This window comes from Poecilia latipinna, unplaced genomic scaffold (assembly GCF_001443285.1).
Source record: "Poecilia latipinna isolate Pla-1442-1.1 unplaced genomic scaffold, P_latipinna-1.0 Scaffold815, whole genome shotgun sequence".
Lineage (NCBI taxonomy): Eukaryota > Metazoa > Chordata > Actinopteri > Cyprinodontiformes > Poeciliidae > Poecilia > Poecilia latipinna.
In genome coordinates, this window is record NW_015113431.1 from 44,112 (window position 1) to 67,019 (window position 22,908).

The 22,908-nt window shown below is 38.9% G+C and overlaps 1 protein-coding gene across 2 annotated transcripts in view; it reads left to right on the forward strand.

Moving 5' to 3' along the window:
• Positions 1 to 22,908, forward strand: part of LOC106956407 (phospholipid-transporting ATPase IA) — a 69,074-nt gene that overhangs the window by 29,194 nt on the left and 16,972 nt on the right. For both annotated transcript variants that reach the window (XM_015047226.1, XM_015047227.1), the window contains 6 exons: positions 1,610 to 1,674; positions 6,370 to 6,542; positions 8,275 to 8,458; positions 11,273 to 11,383; positions 18,042 to 18,116; positions 19,572 to 19,694. In XM_015047226.1, coding sequence (XP_014902712.1) covers positions 1,610 to 1,674; positions 6,370 to 6,542; positions 8,275 to 8,458; positions 11,273 to 11,383; positions 18,042 to 18,116; positions 19,572 to 19,694 — 731 coding nt within the window. The remainder of the gene's footprint in view (positions 1 to 1,609; positions 1,675 to 6,369; positions 6,543 to 8,274; positions 8,459 to 11,272; positions 11,384 to 18,041; positions 18,117 to 19,571; positions 19,695 to 22,908) is intronic.

The following is a 22,908-nucleotide window of genomic DNA, read 5'->3' on the forward strand; positions in this document are numbered from 1 at the left end:
TGCTCTGTAAAAACTCTGCTCAGTATTTATGTTATTTCTTACTGTTTTCCTCACTGAAACATTATTCCCATTGCCAGCGAAACGGCGCTCTGTACAATATTCCAAATGAAACTGGTGATGCAGCTCAAGATTTGTGTTAACAGTTGGATGAAGCCTACACCACCCAAGCAGCTGATTTATTACAAATAACTCCTGCAGAGTTTGTGTATCTGGATGTATCATAAGAGAGCTTTTCTTTAAATCTGGCCTAGTTCTATAAAAGAGCAATGTTTCTTTCTCCAGAAATACAGCCTTCTACTGCTTTCTCTGTAAATACATTGCAGGTTTAACCCTTATTTTGATCAGTCATGTTAGCAGAGAGACGCAAAATGAAATGCCTTTCTGGGTGCATTCATATCAACCCTGTTTAGTCCGCTTTAATCAAACTCTCGTTTGATTGACTAGAAAGCCTGGTTGGTTTGGGAAGATGTCCAAGTTTTCATATTCTTTCCACTTTACTGGTATTTTATGTAGGTCTGTCGCATAAAACACCAGTAAAGTCCACGGAGGTTTGAGGTTGTTACCTAATAAAATGTGAAGAAGTTCAAAGGATATTATTTTGTTGAGGTACTGTTGAGAATTAAATCTTGCTTCCTTTGTGCAGCTGAGATTGCTGTGGCGTGAGTGTCGTTATGCATTCCTCGAGGCCTGCCAGAACGGTCTTTAGTTCCTCCTGGAATTGAAAGGGGCTCAAGTATTTAACTATGAAAAAAAAAAAAAAAAAGAGTGAAATGAGTTAAAAGGTAAACACATTAGGCGGAAGGGTTGTGTCAAGAATTGACGAGTGGGGGAAGGGAACAGAGACGGTGTTGAGATGGGGAGACATTTTCCACACTGGCAAATTTTTGGACGTTTGCACCTTTGCACTTAAGAAAACAATCTGCTAGACCCCAGACCCGAGCCTGTTTGAGCTTAGCTCTGAAACATGTTCATTTCCTCTGTGTGCACGCACTGTTGTTTATTCATATGCTTATTTCATTTTCACTCTCAGAAAATGCCACCCACTTGTTCATAAGACAGGTTATGTGGTAATTTTTTTAGCAAAAAAAAAAAAAATGACTGAAATCTCTTTCCAGACAGAAGCAAAGTGTTGAAGCCCTCAAATATGTATGTGGTTATGCCCACAGATGGCAGTTTTCTCCTGCAGCCCCAGCGTTAAAGTGAAGGCTTTAGTCTTGGTTCATGAAATATTTCTGTTTTCCCCCCAATGAGAGGCTCCATCCACCACTTGCTGGTGACCCTGAGTGTGTGTCCCGGCCAAGCACTGTAGAGATCATTCCCCAGAGAGCCATGTTGGGTAACCCAGAGTTGTAACTGCCTGTTAAAACAGGAAACTGACAAACTCTTGTAAACCAAACTCATTAGTCATGTCCTAAGACTGGAGTTTTCGGCTAGCTGTAACATTTAGATTTTTACTGCCTGTTTAATTTTCTCCTTTTTGTAGTTTTATGCCTTTCATATAATACATGACCTATGCAATGATTTTCCTGACCTCTCGGTCTTTTGTAATATATCAAAAAGCTTCAGTACATGTTTTTCTTTTTCTTTTTTTCTTTCTGTGATCCTACAGGACATTCCTGCAAACTTCTTACAAAGAACATGGGCATGCTGGTGATTAATGAAGACAGTCTGAATGTAAGTATTTTTGGATTTCTTTGATCGCAATTAAAATTGATCTGTATAAAACTAATTATGTAAAAGCATGCAAAAATAAATGTAAAATATTTACTTTTCTTTTAATTTGAATATCTGTGTATATCTGTTTTTTTAAAACTACATTTCCACTCAGGTTTTTGTACAATTCGGTCATATGATCTCTCGTTTAACAACTACTGTATGTTGCATATTTAATACTGCACTGTAAAACGGCATTCTACTATTATTTTAAAAGATAAATAGAGTTAATGGTCAAACCATGGGCCTCCAGTGCCTGTCCTCGAGAGCTTTTGTTCTGCACCTTTAAGATGTATTTCTCCTCAAACACGTACATTAAGTGGTTAAATTATAACCTCAGTTTGCCATCAAGTTCTGCAGAGAATTAGACATTCATTGACTTGGAGACCAGAAATTCAAACTGACTAACATCTAATTTTGGCAATTTGCACAGTCAGCCCAGCTAGTATAACTAAGTATAGCTAAGATTTTGAAGACGCTGTCAACCTTTCCAAACCCAGTGTTGTTGCATGGCAGAAATTAAAAGCTTAAAAAAAGGATAAAAATGTTGCTGTACTATGTTCAGCTTTCCTGTTTCCTGTCAGCTTTCCTGTTGCTAATCTTGCTCTATCTCTCTCCTACAGCCTGAATGAACTGCACACATGTTTAAACATGTTAGAGAAAACAGTTTCCTCTAAATATCTTTTTGCATCGCTGTCGTCCTTCTTACATTACCTTACTAATACTGAAATAAACTTTTTAAACTAAGTTAGCTTCCTTAACTCGGTAACTACATCCACACTAAAGAGTGTTGTTAAAGTTGATTGAACTAAAACTTTGCTAATTTTGGGGACACCAGCCAATTCCTCTGCATATCTGTAGTGTAAACACGTTTCAGCAGAATTTACTTCTGTGGTTTCCACATCTGCTCTGAAGATCTATCATTGCAAGATGTTAAAGGAACTTAAGATCCTACTTTTTAAGGAAACCTCTGCAGAAGTTTTATAAAAAGTCAAGTTGTTGCTGTGAGCCTGTACTTCTACATGACTAATTGGAAAATCTAAATAGGGCTACACACATTTTATGTTAATTAATAACAATTCATCCCTTGCTTTGGAAGTAACTCTTAACTATCCTCACTTTCTGGCAAATCTTTCTTTGCCAGAAAGATTTGCCGGTATTAAAGGACGAGGCCACAGGGTGCCTTCCATAAAAACCCAGCCCACATCCTGAAATCCGCATTTAACATGACGACACCCAACAGGGAAGTCTGTTAACCCCCTTGCAGGAGAGTCATGTCTGTTGTTCCTGCGCTTGAAAAGGGCAAGTCCCTGCAGTTTCAGCAAGGGGAAAAGCTACATATGTCGATTGAAGCCAAGACTCCACCGGGTTCGGCTTTGTCAGACAGAAAGACGGGGAAGAAGACGAAAAGCCGTGAATGAAGCGGCTGGAGGGGGTGGTTCTCGGTGATGACGGACGGCCTTCACTCTGTCAGACGTTTGTTAAACGTGATAAATGGAGCCGAGGTAGAATGTTAGGTTGGTGCATTCACACAGGCCACAGGCCAGTGCTTTGAAATGTCAGCTCCCATTCTGCTGTGGTTGAGCAGATTCTTACATAAGGCAGTTTGTTAAAACTCAGAAACAGAAAGCTGTCCACCAAGACAGAGAGCCGGGCTGCGGGGTCAGCAGGTATGAGAGCACTTATTCAAACATGGATCTCTTTTTGCCAGTTTTCAGTTCCAAATATGCCTGAACGAGCATTAGTTTCTAATTTAGAGGAGGCCTACTATGCTACATTTACTTGTACATTTTAATGCTTCCGTTTATGTCTCAACTTCTTTAAAAAAAAAAAAAAAAAAAAAGTTCAAGCACTTAAAAAACCCACACAGGCTTTTCTTGGTAATAAGTAAATGTTTTTTGGTATCTGGAAAGCAAGCAATTTCAAAAACCGTCCGACAAGTCATATTTGATGAACACCACCGAGCCCAGCTCAACACCAAGCATCCCAAGTAGAGCTCCAGGATGTTTAGTTAGCTGGTTTTCCTGCTACATGCGCTGGACAACCGCTGCTAGAAAACACAAGTGTTTCATTATTGACTTACCATCCAGAAACATTTTGCTGCATCCTTCTTGGTTGTGTTGGAGGCTCTAATTCTACTTTTCAGAAATTCGCAGTTGTATAATGGTGCATCTGTTTGCAGCCATTTTCAAGTGCCAAGTGTAAATGTTGAGTCGGGGGGCGTGGCCAGCAGCAGCTTATGTTGATTCAAACAGAGGCTCGAAAGCAGGTCATTCTGAAAATATATCCAAATATGCAGAACTAAGCAGACTAAAATCTAAATCTAGTTATTTTTTTCAAAAAGTGTAATGAGCATGTTTTGTTTAGGCCTAGCCTCACCTTTACAAATAAATGTGTAAACCCATCTCTGTGCTTTTTTTTAAATTAAGTTTGAGTGTCCCCTTGTTGTAGGCCTCTGAGTCTGAACAGATGATGACATTTGATCCATACAAATGTCCAGATTCCACATCATGACGGTCACGTCCTTTTGGCTGCATCAGTCAAGAACTATATCAACAATGGAGCTCAGTCTTTATGGGAAGCTCCCGTGGATTTCTGAATGGCCACCACATACCCGTTCCAAAACCAAACACTAGCTCGTCACATAGGCTCAACTGGTGATTATAGCCATAACAAAGAGGCTTTAGCCGGAGACGCGTAGCATTAGCGCTAAAATTCCTCAGTGGAAATAAGGGGGGAAATGAGCAAAGTACTTGAGGAAATTGTAAACTTTGCTTATCAGACTTTATGATGGATTGCTGATGTCCCAAACAAAGTGTTCCAGTGGTCTGTACAGAGAGCATTTCATGCATTGCTAATGCACCGAGATGTAATCTAAAACGACCCAGGGCAACTCGGATCTAACTGTTGTACTTAAATTTAGATATTCCAGCCTGTGGGTACCCTGACCTCAACACGCATTCATGGATACACATGCGCTTGCCCGCTGTTCGCCATCTCAAGCTGTTTTATAGATCCCATCAGGATGGTAAAGTCCTCCCAGCTGCTCTCGGCTTGTATCCTCTTGCTCAGCTTCCCTCCTGTTAATCCATCATCTCTCTCCGTGCGTGTCTCTCGGTCTGCATTGCTCACTTTGTGAAACGTAAAGCCTCCCTCTCCAAATATTTCCCTTAAGCTGAGGTTTCAGAGTTCTGTTATGCCAGGCGAAAATTGCGCGGTCCCCATGGTGTAATCTGAAGGCTTTGACATATCTGACCTCCACGCCAGGCCAGGCACCTTCCTCTTTCAGTTCTGAAAATGGTCTCCATTATTTCTTTATACAAGTTCAGCTGTTTGTGCATCTGCTTGGCACCACATATTCAACACTTTCTCATTTACTTTATGTTCCGAGTTGAAGCTTGTTTATAAATGAACAATTTTCACTACGACACATGAATCCAAAGATATTATTTATGTTTTATGTTAAATAAAGTGACTCCCTACCTGTCTGATATTAAGAAACTCTCCTCACCATCTGTGGAGAGGACGGAAGATAAAAACGGTGATCTCACCGCTCCGTCCTTCCAGACATGCCTGTTTTCCATGACAGCTGATCCTCTTGTCAGAATCGTTTATTTTTTTCCGCATCATCTCTTATCAGTCATCGTAGGATCTACTGTAAAGATAATCAGAATCCGTCTTCAGTTTATCAACGGTATCGCCTCATAGCCTGTGTCCAAGTGTAATAAATATGAAAGATGATAATAAACATCCAGGATGAAAAGCAGATGTTCCTCAGCAGTTTGGTGTTAGAAACTGGAGTTAAGATGTAAGCTGATCAGACCTAGCAGCATGACCACCTGCCTGATGGAGAGTTGCGACTAAAGCATCCCTGATTTGCCATACAATGAACTCCACCAACACCTGAAGGTGTGCTGCAGTATCTGACATGCTTTGGTAGGAGGTACGTCTCAAAATAACCTCCACATGTGAAGTTTTATCATAATTTAACAAAACTTTTCATTCTAAAAATGTAAAAAAAAAAAGGAACTTTGAAATTTAGGGCGCAGTTGGGAATGACTGGAGGGTGGCAGACATTATGTTCTTCATAACGCTTTACATCCTACATTTGTTCAAGCTTTCTCTGAACAAATGTTTCAGACAAAGCTTGTGGACTTTATTATTTATTCAAAACTCTGATTCAAGGACAGTTTTTTTTTTTTTTACCTACTATAATACAAAAAAAGTCCGCATATTCAAACAAACATGCCTTAAATTTACACACCTCACGAAGGGAGAGTTGATTAAAGAATTCAGTCCAGTTTTTGAAGAAAAATCCTGGGATAAATTAAGGAAATATGACTTATTATAATTGCTACAAATAGGTTGGAGTAGGGCCAAGTCAAGAGTGTTTAATACTAAGTGGATAACATTGCAATATACATGACTCTACACAGAGATCATCTATGTGAAGGCCTGTGAGGAGTCTATTTGAGCTGCTGTGTGAAACTTTTATTCAAATTTATACAAAAGGTGCTTTTAGTTCATTGTTCTTCTACATGCACATTTTTCTAAAAACTGTATCAAAGCAAAAGAATAGAGGTTATATTATTGCTTCTAAACAGATCTAGCTGTACATAACTAGTATTTGTGATTTTCGTATTTTGTATCTTCCAGGCAACAAGGGAAACTCTTAGCCACCACTGTGGACTTCTGGGAGAAGCCATCTACAAGGAAAATGACTTTGCTCTCATTATTGACGGGAAGACTCTGAAATACGCCCTAACGTTCGGAGTGCGTCAGTACTTCCTGGATCTGGCCTTGTCCTGTAAAGCAGTCATTTGTTGCAGGTAAAATTTACTCCTGAGGGAATAAAATGAGCCTGAAATACAAGTGAACCTTTGAAACATTCCAACAAGCCATCAGTTTTGATCAGACACAGGATACGAAAATATTTCTCTAAATGAAATCACAATTCCCAAATTGATGACAGCAGAACCTGCACGCATAAAGACACATTAAACTTGGAGTACTAATAATTCTACTTCTCTATTATTATCAAAACCGTATAACACTAATAAATAAAACTGGCAATGAAAAGATACTCCAGTGACCTCCTTTGCCACTGTAGGAAGTACTTATATGCTTAAGCGCCTGTGACGGGCTACCTGGCCAGAAATCAGCAGCATGTTCTCAGAGTACCTTATTACCTTTGCACCGTGTACATGATCTCAAATTTTTATTTTTCTTCCCCCTCCAACTGTGTTTGCCTTGGGTACACACAAAGATACACCAGGGAAGGGAAAATTCTCCATAAACCTCAGAAAATAAGCTTTCGCAGCTTAACCCTTTAAAGACAGATATGACGTTTATTTGCGTTGCATTTTGTTCACAAAGAGGGATCTTCCATGTTTTTTTACCGTTTTAGGCTTGTAAATGTAAAATGTTTCAGATGTGAGCAGTTTATGTCTTTGTTTCAATTTAGTTTGCTTTCATGACCTAGTTATTAATTAACTGGAAAAAAAAATATGAAATGACATCTAGAGAATAATCTAAGTTGATATTAAATACAAACTATGTGTGAAATATGTCTAAATCAAAGCTGGCTGTGCTGATTATGCATTTAATGAGTTGAAGGAAACTGCATACTCTTGTATTGGATGTATTTTTACTAGAGGTCAGGTGTCAACACAGCAACAGTCAATATACTCTGACTCCTTCTACTTGGACTCCAGTCAAATAACATAAAAATCTCTAATGGGTGGAGTATATTACTTCATATGGAGCTGTGGACAGATCTTTCTTCCCTGGATGCATGAAGTGTCAGCAGCCGGCTCGCCTGGCACGGTGGAGCTCGAATGGAAAAATACGCTTGCAGGTTTGCTCCCCAATGCCCTTGCTTTCTTCACACTAAACATGCAACAGGTAATAACTGTCTGAGCACCAAGTCAATAAATAACGTTCTCCACTGACTTTAACTGTTGGAAAGGCATGTGCTATTTGATTTCTTGTTATAATGTGAATTCTTTGAACTTGCGCATTTCCCTTTGCAGAAATTGTGCTTTGCCGCTAACCGTGTGCCCTTTGTCCTTTTCTGTGTCTGCAGAAGAGATTTATTGCCCGAGTTTGGTTTTTAACTTTTTTGCTGATGCAAATGTATCAAGCCGACTGGATATAAGCTGAAAATATTGCAGAATTTGCAATGCTGCACCCAACGAAGACAAATTTTAACTCATCCCAGTTCCTCCGCAAAAGCTATGAAAAGCTACAAATGCGTTCCTCCTAATTTTACTCCCTTAATATATTTAATGTGGTAAAATAAAACATTAATTCTTTCCAAAAAAGCTTTAAGTTACAAACGTGTCCATTTCCTTCACTGAAAATATGAAATTACTTCCTGATTAAACACAGAATGCCATTTAATCCCTTACCCATACATATATGGCTTTTTTTTTGCACTGCTCAAAGTGTAAAGGTCCATCTCAAAATAAAAAAAAAGAATGTTGCACAATAAAAACATGACTTCTTTTAAACTTGCTAAATCATGCATTGCGTAATACAAGCGTCGCTGGTTTCTTTCAGAGTTTCTCCACTTCAGAAGTCGGAGGTGGTTGAAATGGTGAAGAAACAAGTGAAGGTGATCACATTGGCCATTGGGGACGGAGCTAACGACGTAGGAATGATCCAGACAGCTCATGTCGGAGTGGGAATCTCTGGCAACGAGGGTTTGCAGGCGGCAAACTCTTCTGACTACTCTATTGCCCAGGTGAGCGCAATAGCATGCTCTATCACGAGGAAAGAGGAAGTGTTTTCAAGTTTTCTTCACATAAAAAGTGGTCAAACTGAAGGATAAGACGCGTTTAAGACCTGAGTAGTGTGACATGAAAAATAATACTGAATCTTTAAAATGTGTTTGTACCAGAATGGCAAACATCACCCATAGGAATACACCTGAACTAAAATAAACATAAACAGCTACTTTGTTTTCTTAGTTTATCAGCAGGGTATAGTGATACATTTCTGTTGTTTCTGCCACTGCCTTCTCGCGTGGTTTGTGTAAGTGATAGGATTGCACATTGTTCTGAATAACAATAGGTGATCTATCTGAATGAGCTGGGGCTTAACATTGAAGTAGAAACACCTGTAAAACAGGCGCCTGTTGACATCAAATTCCCAACAAAGCGTCACGAAAACGGATTCTGGCAAAATGTTGTGTAAATACCTGCTTGCGTCCTGGTAACCAGCTCGTCTGGAACACTCCGTCGATATGCGATATGTGTAAGCAACAAAAGCCGGGGAGCTCCTGATCCACCGCTTCGATGTACGGCGCATCGTGTTTCTGTTAACGCTAAGAGGCTTTCGAGGATGAGAAGCCAACAGTACATCTTCTGTACTTCAGCATGCAATTATATTTCAAGAGGCCTTTGATCCATATGACATGTGGAGAGTGTGTCCTTCAAAACCCAGGGGTTTAATAATCCATTTAGGTTTTTGCCCCTGCTTTAAATTAAATTGCACCTCCAGACCTCAACTGGTATTTTACTGCTACATCACATTAACTGTAATTTGCCGAGTTCAAACCAGAATCAGTCTTAGAAAATCACACAGCTTGTTATTTTTATCCCTCTACATGAAGTAAATGATCATGAAGAGAATTGGATGAGCTCCTTTCTGCTGGAGATTCAGTTTTTCGCTCCTATAGAAGTCAGGTTTGCTTGCTGAGTCGGTTTCAGGATTAAAAATATTTGGGTCATGGCACCTCTGCTGTCCGTCTACCGTGTATTCAACTTTTTTTTTTTTTTTTTTAATAAATATGTCCAACACGACGGTTGGTCACGCTAGCTGGAGACCACGACAGATAGTTCTTTGACGCTGAAAAAGAAGTCAGCAGACCCCAGAGAAATAATATGTTTGGGATCATTGAGTAAAAGCAGCACAAATTTTCTGTATGAAAAAAACTTTAAACAAATACATAACATGATGTAATTGCTTTCATTTTAAACAGAAAACGGCAATTTCTTCTTTATGGTAAACGATGCACATATGGATTCTTATAATAATCATTTAAGCATGAAACAATAAATTTAGCAGCACTTTTGAGGTGCTAATGCAGCAGAATATAAAATTTTTATGTTGTTCTGCTCTTTATAGAGTAACTATAGTACAATAAGTAAATAGAAGCGGGCAAATTAATCAAGTTATCTTCTCAGGGAGCCTTCTTTCAGCCAGCTTACCAACAGTGGGCAGCAATAGGTAAGGAAGGAAGTGATTCACTATATTTTTTTTTCAGAGAATAATTTCCTACTACCTTAGGATACATAAATATGGCAAAAAGATATAGATCTGGTGCCAGACATTCTGACTTATTTTATCTCATTTCTTTATTTGCATTGCATTTCTTTTTAATTTGGACTATTCTTTTTTTATCTTTGATTTGCCACATGACGATCTAACTTTACAATTTCATGAAGTTAAATTCTGGAATTTTGGCCACCAGTATTTTGTTTTTTTTGGTTTCTGCCTGATGACTTGCAGAAAAACCCAGAAAAAAGGAACGTTTCCAAGGAACGTTTTAACTTCTTGCCCACTTTAACCAGGATTTACTGGACCTGTGGTCCTGACAGTAAGCAAGTTCTAAGATGGTTCAGATACAGAACAAAGTATCGGAACAGCCTTCAACAGGGAGAAGGTATAAAGTTCACACACTTTAGAATTGGTCCTGATTTTAGGAAGTCTGAGCTTCATATATAGATTTTTTTATTGGGACTGATGTAATTTGGCTTAAAAGGTTATAATGCAGTCAACTTCAAAGCTATTATTTCCTAATTCGTAAAAGATGCAGAGGAAACCTGTCAACTGCACAAGCACTTTCAGGGAAATGTTTTTTTGTTTTTTTGTTTTTTTTTGTAAATTGTCTCAAATGTAAAAAAAAAAAAAAAAAAAAAATCTTTAAAAAAAAATCAAGTTTTAGGTCTGGTAACGCATAAAATTCTTAAATGGAAAGTGCACAGAAATCACAATTTAAAGTTTGACTTTTCCTACAGTTTCTGTTATTGATGCAGTTTCTCTGTACATTTATATCTGGATTAAGGCCTACTCCATATCTAATAATCTTAATTTACCTGCAGTCCAGCTTTTACTGGGTTTTTATTCATTTTTGCCTTTCATTATTTGTTTTATTGTGAAGATAAGTCCATAATTTGAAAATTTAACATAAGCTCTAAATAATAGCATAACCACAAAGCCACTGAAGTGTAATGCACAGCTTTTGGAGACCAATACCCCTATACGAACCTCGCTAATTGCTGCAATTTAAAGCTTGGCCCTGCAGTCTGTGACTGGTCTTTTTTGGAATGTGTTAGTGAGGGACTTGGCCAAAATCTTATACTGGTCCTTCAGATTTCCGCTGGAAAAAAAAAAAAAAAGACTAAACGCTTGCTTTAATCTTGAAGTACATTTAGTTGCTTCAATGTTCCAGCTATGATCTCTAATTATGAAGAACGATTAGAGCTGTGCTGCACTCAGGCTTCCGCTCTTCATTCATCATGTCGTTGCCCTCCATTTACTCCCTCCCACACAGTTCAAATACTTGAAGAATCTGCTGCTCGTCCACGGAGCCTGGAATTACAACCGTGTAGCCAAATGCATCCTGTACTGCTTCTACAAGAACATTGTACTCTACATTATTGAGGTAAGTCGAACAAAGTCTCTCCATACTAAAAATAACGCAAAGAATCAAATGGATGTCAAAACGTATTGACCAAATAACATAAAAGAAAATGTTCCCTGGTTATTTTCAGTGATAAATTAATATCCTGAGCTAACAGAATGCATAAACTCTTCAAGATGCCACTGATGGTACCTGCAGTAGTTTCATCTGCTGTTCAAGCTAGACCTGAGTTACTACAGTCAGCGACCAGTTTGTGAACCTGCTCACTTCATCAGGAGCTACGACAGGCTGACCACCATGTTGTCAGTAGACGGGCTTTAGATAGATTTTCATGTTAGTCCCTACCTCTGTTATTCTGTGTGTGACAAGTTTGATTGCATTTGACAGAAACCAGACTCGGCGCAGATAGCTGCTTCAGAGCTATCACTAAGCGTGACCAGACTGGCTAAGTAGCTGCTATCAGCAGTAGCAGTCCTTATCGCCACCAGTGTTCAGATGTTCTTATCCATCTTTTTATTCATCGTGTCTTTTCAGAGATTCAAACCTGGATGCTACTGAGAGTTTCATCACACAGTCTCACTCAGATAGATGCAACAAAACAGTATTGAATGTTTTATTTGCATAACTATAGGTTTAACCTTGGATTTTCAGTCTTAAAGAGGGCTCCTAATTTGCAGCTTGCTCCTTTAAGGTCCTTTAACCTACATGATAGTTAGAGGTCTACTGAATTATTCTATTTTTACACTTAAATTGCTCTTTAATACCCAATGGAGGCCAGTTACATTAATGAATCTTGCAGGACGATAAATTGTCCCAGAAATTATTACAATAAACAATAATATCCTGAGACTATTTTCAACTAATATGACAACAGAAATGCCATATTAATGCAAGTACATCCTCTCAAAGAGCAAAAAGCATTTTCTGAAGAATGTGTAACCCTGGAACTTGAAAACATTTTACTATTTTAAATAAACCAACAAAATAGCCAACACAACAATAATTAAAATGGATTATGAGAACTCGGTAAACAAAATGTCATTTAAAAAAAGTAATATTCATTCACCTTAGATGGAGAAAATAGGCAAAAGTGGCAGGTAGTTCAAACCAACTACTTTGTATTGTGTCAAATGCTTGCAGCGTTTCTCCAAATGGCAGTTTTCCAGCAATATTAAATGAGAATATCTCTTCATCACTGTTGTCCAAATGGAAATCATGTCTCATTTTAATTCATCATGCAATTTATTGATTTATTGCTTGTTACTTACAGGTTTAGCCAAATGCTTACCAATGTTAATTCTACCTTTTACAGTTCTTATTGGAGAACTACACTCATTACAAATGTTTTGATAACCTTCCAAAATAAATAGATATACACATAACTATCCTTGACACAACTTAAAATCTGACAGTTATGACATGGTTTATTTTTTATTTCCTATATAAAAAAATAACTTTCTTTTACCAGATGCAGAAAATCAGCCCCAAAACAAAACCTGAGCCACCTCCATGTTTCCACATTTGAGGTTCTTTGAAAGCTTAATTTCAGTTTCTATAAACATACTGCAACGTTGATGTAGCTGGCCAAAATAAATCAGTTCAAGGGATTTTCTCCCAGAAACTTTGGCACCTGTCAGCATTCATTTTGTGAGATTCCAGTTTGGCCCTTTTTATGGAGGGCAGTCGTCAATACTGGAACCCCCTTGGTCTTGTCCAGTGGAGTTCATGATGCTTCACACTTGCACAAAAGTACAACCAGAAAATTGCGCACATTGATGTTGGGGTTCAGCTTGAACGGTTGGACTGGTCATCTGGGCTCTTTTTCTACCAACCTCAGGTTGCATTTCCTCTTGTATCCACATCGTGGCATGTTGGGCACGTTCCTATAAAACGCATTGTTTTTGGAAAACGGTGGGAACAGTTGTCATTCTGCCTGGGCTCCTCAGACATGTCTTGCCTTGGCTTTCTCTAATCTGTGTTTCACTGTGACGCACACAATAACAATCTATCTAGATTGCATGTCTGTTCCCTTTAAACCAGCTGGATGGCACCTGAAAAGTAAGATGCCATATATGAGAAAATGTATTTAACTTCCAGTTCGGATCCAGAAAATGCTTCTTCTCCATTTGAATTATAATCAGTGGAAAACATTAAAACATATGCAAGATTAACAAACACAGAATAAAACAAGAAGGTATGTTGCAACATTTTCTGCTGTCGTTGTGGATGAAAAGCAGACATTAAACATCGTTTAAAATAAGAGCACCGTTTTTCTTTCGTTGACATTTTCTGACCTCGGGTGGCTTTCAAGTTTATTTGCCATGAAAAATCAGTCAGCTACCTAAGACATTCCAGTGTGCGACTTGTAGAAAGAGACTACAAGTGCATTTTTGTTTCCATTACATCTGCTCGACCACACTGCCCTTTTCAGGATCAGGTTAAGTTGAAGTTACACACACAAATCCAAGGGAAAATTCAATTTTAGACTAACTTGATTATATGACAACGAACCCTTACATTTGACATTTCATTCTTTCCCAAAAATTGAATTACTTTCACCTGTTGCTTTTTATCACCAAGTATTTCACATTCTATTGTAAGGGACTAAATAAAGGACACTTTCCAGAAGTGAATGATATATAATCAAGACAATATCTTTGTTCTTTTTTTTTGTATTTGCCGTTTGAAATTCACCAGGCTGCATGTCAGTGATTTTACCAAAATTTTAATCCACCATCTAGACTTTGGGCGCACTTTTTGTGGCCCTCCAGACGTATTCACTTCTTCCGCCAACTTAACATGTGTTTAGGGGTCTGAAGCAGATAATGAGACATTTCTCCAGTCTATCACTGGTTCAGTATTTGCAGCGTCTGAACAAAAAACCCCACCTTCAGCTCCAGGGTATGATTAAAAGCTACGTTTGTTGCACTAGTGGGTTTACGTTTGAGTACTCATCTTTATTCTGTTCAACTTTAAGGCTGGTTTGCAAGAAGAGAATTGGCTGCTAATAGAAATTTTGACATTCTGTTCTCCACGTCATTGTCCTATACACTGATTTGTACAATATGAATACTAGACTCAATGGTTAGATCTCTTTCATCTGCCTCTCTATCCCCAAACTCTTTGATTCTTTAGAAAAGCCCTTCTGTTGCTTCATTGTGAGAGACTTGAACATGGGTGCAAACACTTGGAGCAGCTAATGATTCTGTCAGTCATTATGGGGTTTATTATAAGTTTATCTTAACTGCATGGTTGAGCAGTGCAACTACCTCAAAGTTTCTTTTGGCTTCAATGATTCTGTTGCATAGAAGTCCAAACCTCAATGTTTTTTTTTTTTTACAAATCAACTTTGTATTTTTATTTTTTTTTTATCTTAAAAGGGGATTTTTATTTCCTCAACTGAGCCTACATAGAAGCACCATTCAAAACACTTGCAGGTCTTCGTGGGTAGGTCTCGTGGCTTTGCTGATCTGGACGCTGAAATATTTCCCCATTCTTTTTTGCTTAATAGCTTAGCTTCTTCAGACTGGATTGATGGGATGTTTTTGAGTCTTGCCATAAACTCTTAGTTAAAGTCTAGGGTAAATAGTTTTATATTTCATTACATTTTAAAACATCTGTACCACATTCTCCCTGACCTGTCTGGTATGTTCCTTAGCCTCCTTGATGCCGTTTCTCCACCAATGTTCTCTAACAAACCTCACAGCTCATCTGTAATGAGATTCAAATAAACACAAGTAAATTCTGTTGACCGGGACAATTGGTTACACTGTTTTTTATTAAGTGTGTCAAAGTAAAATGGGCAGAACAAAAATGCAAACCTCAGTTATTGAATTTTTGTTTGTGAAATAATCTTTAAAAACACATTTCCGTTCCACTTCATAATTATGCATTACTTGGTTGCTCTTACGCATAAAATCCTGAGAGATCACATTAAAGTCTATAGTTGTAGGATGGCAATAAATAAGTAAATAAATAATTAATTCAGTGAATCTGAATATCTTTGTGCGAGGCCTTGCTTTTCTTAAACAAAATGGTTTAAAGAAACCTTGAGTTTAATTCCCAAGTTTGACTTTGGAACAAGTTACAATTGGATAAAGACCAGCAATGAAAAAACTTGAATTTACTCACTTTAATGCTGGGAATCCTTTGTGAGAGAATCCATAGCAACTCTATTGAAATGCGCAACCTTTATAGCTTCTGGTGTTTGATTGACATAACGTTGGGCGCTACTTGGGGACCTGATGGACGAGGGATGCATATGAGGCAATATAAAACTCTCATTCGATCAAGCTCACTGTGGTTCAGGAATGCTCAGAGTACAAGAGTAAAATCTTACCAACCATTTGGACTGAATTAATACTTAAAGGCCGAGCTTGGCGTTGTAATACAACCTCTGTTCAGAGCTTCACATATTTCCAGCATATTTATCAGCTCCCTTTTTGTCATCCGCTTTATACTTTGCTTGCTTTGTGAATGAATTCAATTAGCAATCCCGCCGAGCCAAACTTAAGAGTATCCAGACTCGCACTATTGGGGACAAATGTCACTCCCACCCAGCCTCTTCCTGACCGAGGCTCTTATACAGCTCTGCAGCGCTGTGGAGCAACCTTGGAATCAGTGATTTTTCATTTGCTGATGAATATGCAAGTCTCTTTAGTCTCTCGTCTACCCCCTTTCTTTGTTCCCCCTCCAGCTCCCGCTTTTGCTCCAACAATGTTTTCATGATGTGCAGTGAGGGAGAGAGGCCAGCCACACCCCTTCACTGAGTGGCACTCAATGAGGGGAAGAAAAAAGGGAAGTAAAATCCTGCCTGGTACTTCCCCTAATGAGCAAATCAATGCATCTGTCCCTCAAGAGATGGGAGAGTGAGAAAGAGAGCGAAGCCATTGGAACCTGGAGGACGAGGCCAAAACACTCGCACAGAAGCAGCAACCCCACCATGTGAATAGGAGGCTTTTTTAACTTAGCACAACAATGTATCGGCCCAGAGGCTCTTATTGAGCAGATCTGTAATTAATTCAGCAGTTTGACCTACCCACAAGCCGCTCCGTACCAACCCTTGAGCCATCCTAATGGCTGAACCTGCCTCATGACTTGAGCTTCATCCATACCGTGCATAACTCCTAGCAACGGCATCTGAATGCAATTCTAAACAAGCCGAGATCCAAAACATCTGAGGTTGTGGTTCTATTGTCTTTGCATTCGGAGCCATCTGGTTCCATTTTCATCTGAACACCCCACATGATTTAACAGGCTGCTCATGTAAAAAAAAAAAAAAAATCATCATGATAGAGTGGACCTGACAGAGGATCGGTCATTGGTGGGTGTGACTGAAGCTGAAAGGTGAGGGGCAGGATCCTGGCACACAGGGAAAGTTGGGATTTATCGGCTGGCCCCCCACTATTTGTTGTCATGCATATGCTAACCCGATGTAATGGGGAAAAACCAGCGGGCAGACTGGTATTGGTCGTGTAGACACTGGCAGCAGTGGCGGGCGGGGCCGTCAAACAAGCTTTGTCCCGATGTGAGAATTTGTAGCAGTTCATGCCTTCATAATGACGTTAAATGAAGCGAGGAAATTCCTGGTAGGCCATGGCCAAAACACAGCTTCCCTTATGTTCTCTTGACAGTTTTGGCAGCAGCTAAAGCCTGTCCTGGATCACCAATTGTCAAACTTCAACACTGTGAGGTGCAGTTTCTGATCATAGCTTCCATGGGTTGTCAGTTTCGCTTCACGGTGTTTCTGATACATCAGCTTTGTACCGATGGATTCATATTCAGAATGCATAATTTTTGTCCTAGTTTTCTACGCTTTATTTTTTAACTTTTTTTGAGGTTATCATGAGTTTTATTTCCGCACAACAGATGGTTTGCATTACATTTGTCTACTTCGATCAGATTACCTAAGTGGCTTAAGCAGCGCAGCAAACCTCATCTGTCACCCACATGTTGTCAGGTAGAGCAGCGGGTTTAGAGGTAAACCTGCAGTGAATACAGTGAACCGTTTCCATTGAAGGGATGAAGGTTTTTTTTTCCTCTCTCTCTCATTGGCCCCATTTTACCTAATTAAGAAATTTGGCAAGTCCAACCAATGATATGCTGATCCCAGGTCAGAAGTTCAAACTATCCCACCTTGACTTACTTATTTATTCAGATTTTGCAAGGTTTAATTCCTAAAGCGAAAGTCATTACAAGAAGAAGTTTGGCACACAGCCTTATTTATGCGATTTTTAGCTCACAACAGTCGATCTCTCCATACTGTATTTTCTTGTAGATTTGTTTTTTTTTTGCTTGTGATCTAGCTCATTTTTATTAACTCCTGTATGCTCGACACCACCTTTTAGAGTCTTATTCCCTGTTGGTGCGGACAGTGAGCACAGTCAGAAAATTACAGTACGTCACATAGGCAGGCTTCACAGTTGAGCAGACAGTAGACCTGACCTAAAGGTATGAATTGGGGTTTATTCTGTTATTAATGGAAAACATTCATTTATAATCTTGTTAATAAATTATTAGTTTTATAGCTTCAGAGGACAGCACCAGTAGAGAGTTTTGTGAATGTTTTTGGACAACAGAACATATTGTTGTTTAACTTTCCTGCTTTTTAATGTGAATTTTTATTATATATACATACATATATATTTATTTATTTATTTCATTTTATTTTTTTACACAGATCTGGTTTGCATTCGTCAATGGCTTCTCTGGACAGATTCTCTTTGAACGCTGGTGTATCGGCTTGTATAATGTGGTGAGTGTTGGGAATATTTATTCTCTGAAGAGACCACTTTGCACCTCCAGCCGATCCCCTCTTTGACACCAAACAGTTTAGCTCTGGTACCCCAAAAGTGATTCTTTTTTTGCCAGTGTGTGGCATTTACATCCTGAAAAATTTATTTGTTATTTATGACCAGATGTCAAGTCGATACTCCCTCTGTGCCCCAAGCTATGCACTGAATGTGAAAGAATAACAGCTTTGCTCGCGCCACAGAGGGTAGTTATTTAGAGTGGCCACGTTTGAATGATAAAAAGAATAGGAAGAGTGGAGCGGCAAGTGAGCTGATTTTGGGAATCCCACAGGGCACAATAACAGGGCCACTCCTAATGAGCTCATATTTCATATCTGTCATAAATTAAGCAGAGGGGGGGGGGAATGTGTGCTTGTTAATTTTACAATAAAACTTCAACTTGGCTCTGTTCAAAATGAGAAATATTCCTCAAATATGGAAACAATTTGCTTGCAGCAGGAACTGTCAGTTGACGAGGACAGCTCAGCAGTGCTGCCTCTTTAATCAGTTGTATAATAAACCACCATTCCATATTACCAGCGGTGTTTGAATGAGTGGGGTTATAGTTAAGTTTTTTTCATTCTTAAAGACTTGGGGAATTCTTTTGGCTGTGTGGGAGTCTGTTGGAGGCAGCGGTCTGAATCCACCCTTCAATAGAGAAGTCCTTTAGGGCTTGGCTGTGAATAAGAAAGAGAACCCAATGGAGCATGTCCTGTGTCCTGCCAGTCCAGCCAACTCCCGCTCCAGATGGGCCTGCAGGGATCGCACACCAACTGGCCACTGAGCCCTCTCGACTACACACAATACCAGCGCTTCTCTCCCAGCAGCTGCTACATGCAACATTACAACATCTCTAAGAAATTACACTTAAGCCAGACTTAAATACCTGCCTCTTGGTCCAGAACCTGGCAGATGTTTATTGGGAGACGGATTTTGCATATGAACGGACTGAAAGTGTGACCAATCAAAACAAAACCCCCAAAGGGTTCAAGGTCAGTGGTCCTCAATAATCAGACTTAAGTGTAGCGCAATTGGAGAACAGACTGAAACAAATTTCCAGCAAATTAAAGCATATGGAGGTATTGGGAATGATCAGAATAGGCATCTGTGATTAGTTAAAAACAGACATGAGATTTACAGCAGAAATGCACCAATCCGAACTTTGTGCAGTGACCTGAACTGCAAAAAGTTATTAAAAAAAAAAAAAACAAACAGTAATGAGGATAATTTTTTAAAAATAAAATTTTGACATTAGGAGCAGAGGCAGTTTCATCAAACATCAAATTATTAATTTGTTGTTTTTATCTTCTTAACATTTTATATCAGATGTTTCATCACTTTGGTAAATGTTTCATGTTGGTGTAGCTGAAACGTGATATTTTTGTGTGTGTGTGTGTGTTGCTTTTTTCTTGATGTAGCTCTTTACTGCCTTACCCCCTCTTACTTTGGGAATATTTGAGCGCTCCTGCAGGAAAGAGAATATGCTAAAATACCCAGAGCTCTACAAAACCTCGCAGAATGCAATGGGCTTCAACACCAAGGTAAGACAAAACTCTAACAAATTACTTGCTTGTGAATATATTTATAGAATTTGCATCATCTCTTATGTCCATCATTCTTTTTCCACTTTATTTCACAACCTGCCTACTTGATAGGAAATGACCAGATCAATCCAGACATTGGAGGATGTTTATTTGTAATATTCTTTGAAACCAAACTTATGCGAAAAAAAAAAAAAAAAAAACACATTTCATTTGCCACGGTTGAAAACAAATGTTCTGTTACATAAATGCAAAGGCCAAACTTTCCTGATCTTGAAACCAGCTGTCGTCACATTAATGAAAGGCGATGTTTCTGTTGTTGCTCTGAAGGATTTATCGCCTCTTTCAGTGACCTGGCAGCTGTAGCTCGTGGATCTCCACTCAGTGTCTGGTTTGGCGAGGCTTGACCTATTCTGTCTGGTTGTGGGCGGTGTGGGGGGGCCTGTCCGTTAGCTTTCCCCTGCTGGGTAATAAAGTTGTCTACTCTTTTCTTCATGCCCAGCCACAGACCACTGGACCTTCCTCACAGGCGTGGTGACCTGGTTAGCTGCACATGGAGGTGGATTAAAAGGAGGATTGGCCATGGTGGTCTGGGGCAGGGAAGGTCAGATGAGTTTTGGGTTGGAACTGAAAGGGAGAGCAAGGAAGAAAATTGGGAGCATGTTGCCATTATATAACAAGGATTTGTTGCGGAAAATTAAGCAATTTGTTTAAGGAAGAGAGTCGTATGTTTGGAGGCCAGGCCTATCAGATCACATTTAAACCAGACAGGAGCGAACAATATGCATCGGTTTCTGTCCAAAACTCCTCTTTCATTTTAAGGACTAAAGTAAATTATTTAATCAGTTATTTCTAAACATGGTAATCATATTTTAGCTGTTTATTTGACCCTTTCTGCATGGCCAGGAATTGTTATATAAATATGTTCCTAAGATGGATATTTGTTAATCTGCTTATTGTTTATTCATTTATAAAAAATATTACGTTTTAGTTCATTTAATTTATTTTTTAGGTATCACATTATATATATTGTTTTAGATTCTGCCTATTCTGATTTTTTTTTTTATGCATTTACCATTTAAGTTTTCATTACATTTTATTCTTTTTACTTTGAGTTTTTAAATTAAATTTCATTAATTTTTCCAAGTATTAAATTCTATGTATGGATTTTTATTTTACATTTACTCATGCATTTAAAAAAACCTAAACTGTTAAAATTATGAAATGTTACAGTAAAGAATGACATGGGTCAATAAAGCCCCCTTAAAATAATCGTTTTGTGACCATCTTGAATGAAAGCACACATGCTGGGCAGAGCTACATTACCACGTAGCTAAAGGGTTTCTCATATGAATCCTGCTCTCAGATGGATTTTCCCTTGATTAAACCTTTTGGGATGTTTCATGAAGTTTTCTTATGCCAGAAAAGAATCCCAGACGTATTCCTCCTGATACTTTGAGGCAACGAACCTAAATTTTGTTTGGGCCACATTTTCCAAGACCCATAAATGATGACTCGGTCAGGTCAGCAAGTTGTTTTTGCTGGCTTGTCCACTCTCTTCCAGAGATATTTTCCTTGCAGCTGGCCCGAGGCGAGGCGAGAAAATCCATCAGGAATTTGGCCCCTCCGAAACCTGTCTTTCTGCGGGCCCCGGCTCTTTTGTACACAACAGATACTGTCTCTGTGAATTAAAGCTGTTTGTGTTGAGGTGTGAGCAGGGAGAGGTTCACGCTGGGAGTTTCAACTGTGTCACTCATTTACTTTTAAGGACGTAGTAGGTTCCCATGCAAACTATTAAATCACTTTGCAGCCCTAATAACAGCTGCAGTTTAACAACAACTACCACCTCGTTTGCGGGGCTTTTCTTTCTCTCTCGCCTCCTTACCTCATTTGTTCATAAAGAAACGGAAAAGAGAAGGCTGCTCTGGAAATATTTGGCTCCATATTAATTACTGCCTTTCATGTGTTTTGCTTTTTTTGGCCATTAAGGCTTCCACAAAGGGCCAGATTTTCCCAAGACAGAGCAGCCATTCATTCAGAGTGGATCCTAACCAACTCAAAGAGAAAACAAGAGCAAAAAGATACCCAGGTGGATTGATGGCTTAAAGGAAAGGATCCCACTGTGACAAATGATTATGTGAATTTATTGATTTCATTAGCATTCATTATTGCAGATGAAAACCTGGAGGCTCGTCCTCCCGCCTGCAGTGACCATGATGGGATAACTGAGGGGGAACCTGATGGAGAGCTGAGCCTGTCAGTGGGAGGCTAATTGAGTAAAACATGTGATTGTAACATTAGTGATAATTTAATACGCGTTTCAGCGAAGAGCCAGGGGAACGAGGGGGAGGGGCGGAGGTTTGCTTTTGGCCACCCTCGCTCTGTGGATTGGGTTTTGTGTACACAGTGGGAGCGTGAGCTAATCCAGGGTGGGGGTAGCTGTCATGAGACTTTGTTTGGCTGGCGGGAAGGTGATGAGGTTGTGCCACTGAGGTCACAGTATATTAACAAAGATCATATTAAGTATTTAGAACATTAAATATTTCCAGAAAACCATAAAATATTCATTTTTCAGGGCGACATAAAAATGTCATGTTATGTTTTCAAGACATATTTGCAAACTTTTTTTTATCCTTTCAACTGTTCTTTTAGGAAGAGATAATTGATTAAATAGTCAAGTCATAAATGTATGTTTTTTTTTTTTCACCTTGCAAGAATAATACTTGTCAAACTTGTTCACATGCAAAAACTTAAGTTGCTTTTGGTTTCATTTGGCTTTTTGTATTGCAAAACCATATGGTACTGTAATGCAGAATTCTGACTTAGAAGGACATTGAGAAATGGTTAAATTATAAAAAGAATGAAAATCGGAGAAGTGTGACATGCATATGTACATGCATGTGTAATAGAATCACCTTTCTCTCAAGTTTCACTCAGTCATTGCTGTAAGCCTTTGTGATTTGCAGAAACCCAATGTTTATAGCTTTGTGCATCTTGAAGCTAAAATTGTTCCCTGTTATTTCTTTAAAAAAATAATTCCAACTCAGTTTGGATGTAGAGTTTCAAGTCTTGCCAAAAATTCTTATCTATATTTAACTCAAAGCCATTCCAACATATGGCATTAAAACATCTAACTGTGCTTTGAATTAAAACCGTTCCATTGTAGCTCTGGCTGTGTGTTCCCTGGTGTTCATGAACCTCAATGTTCTCTTAT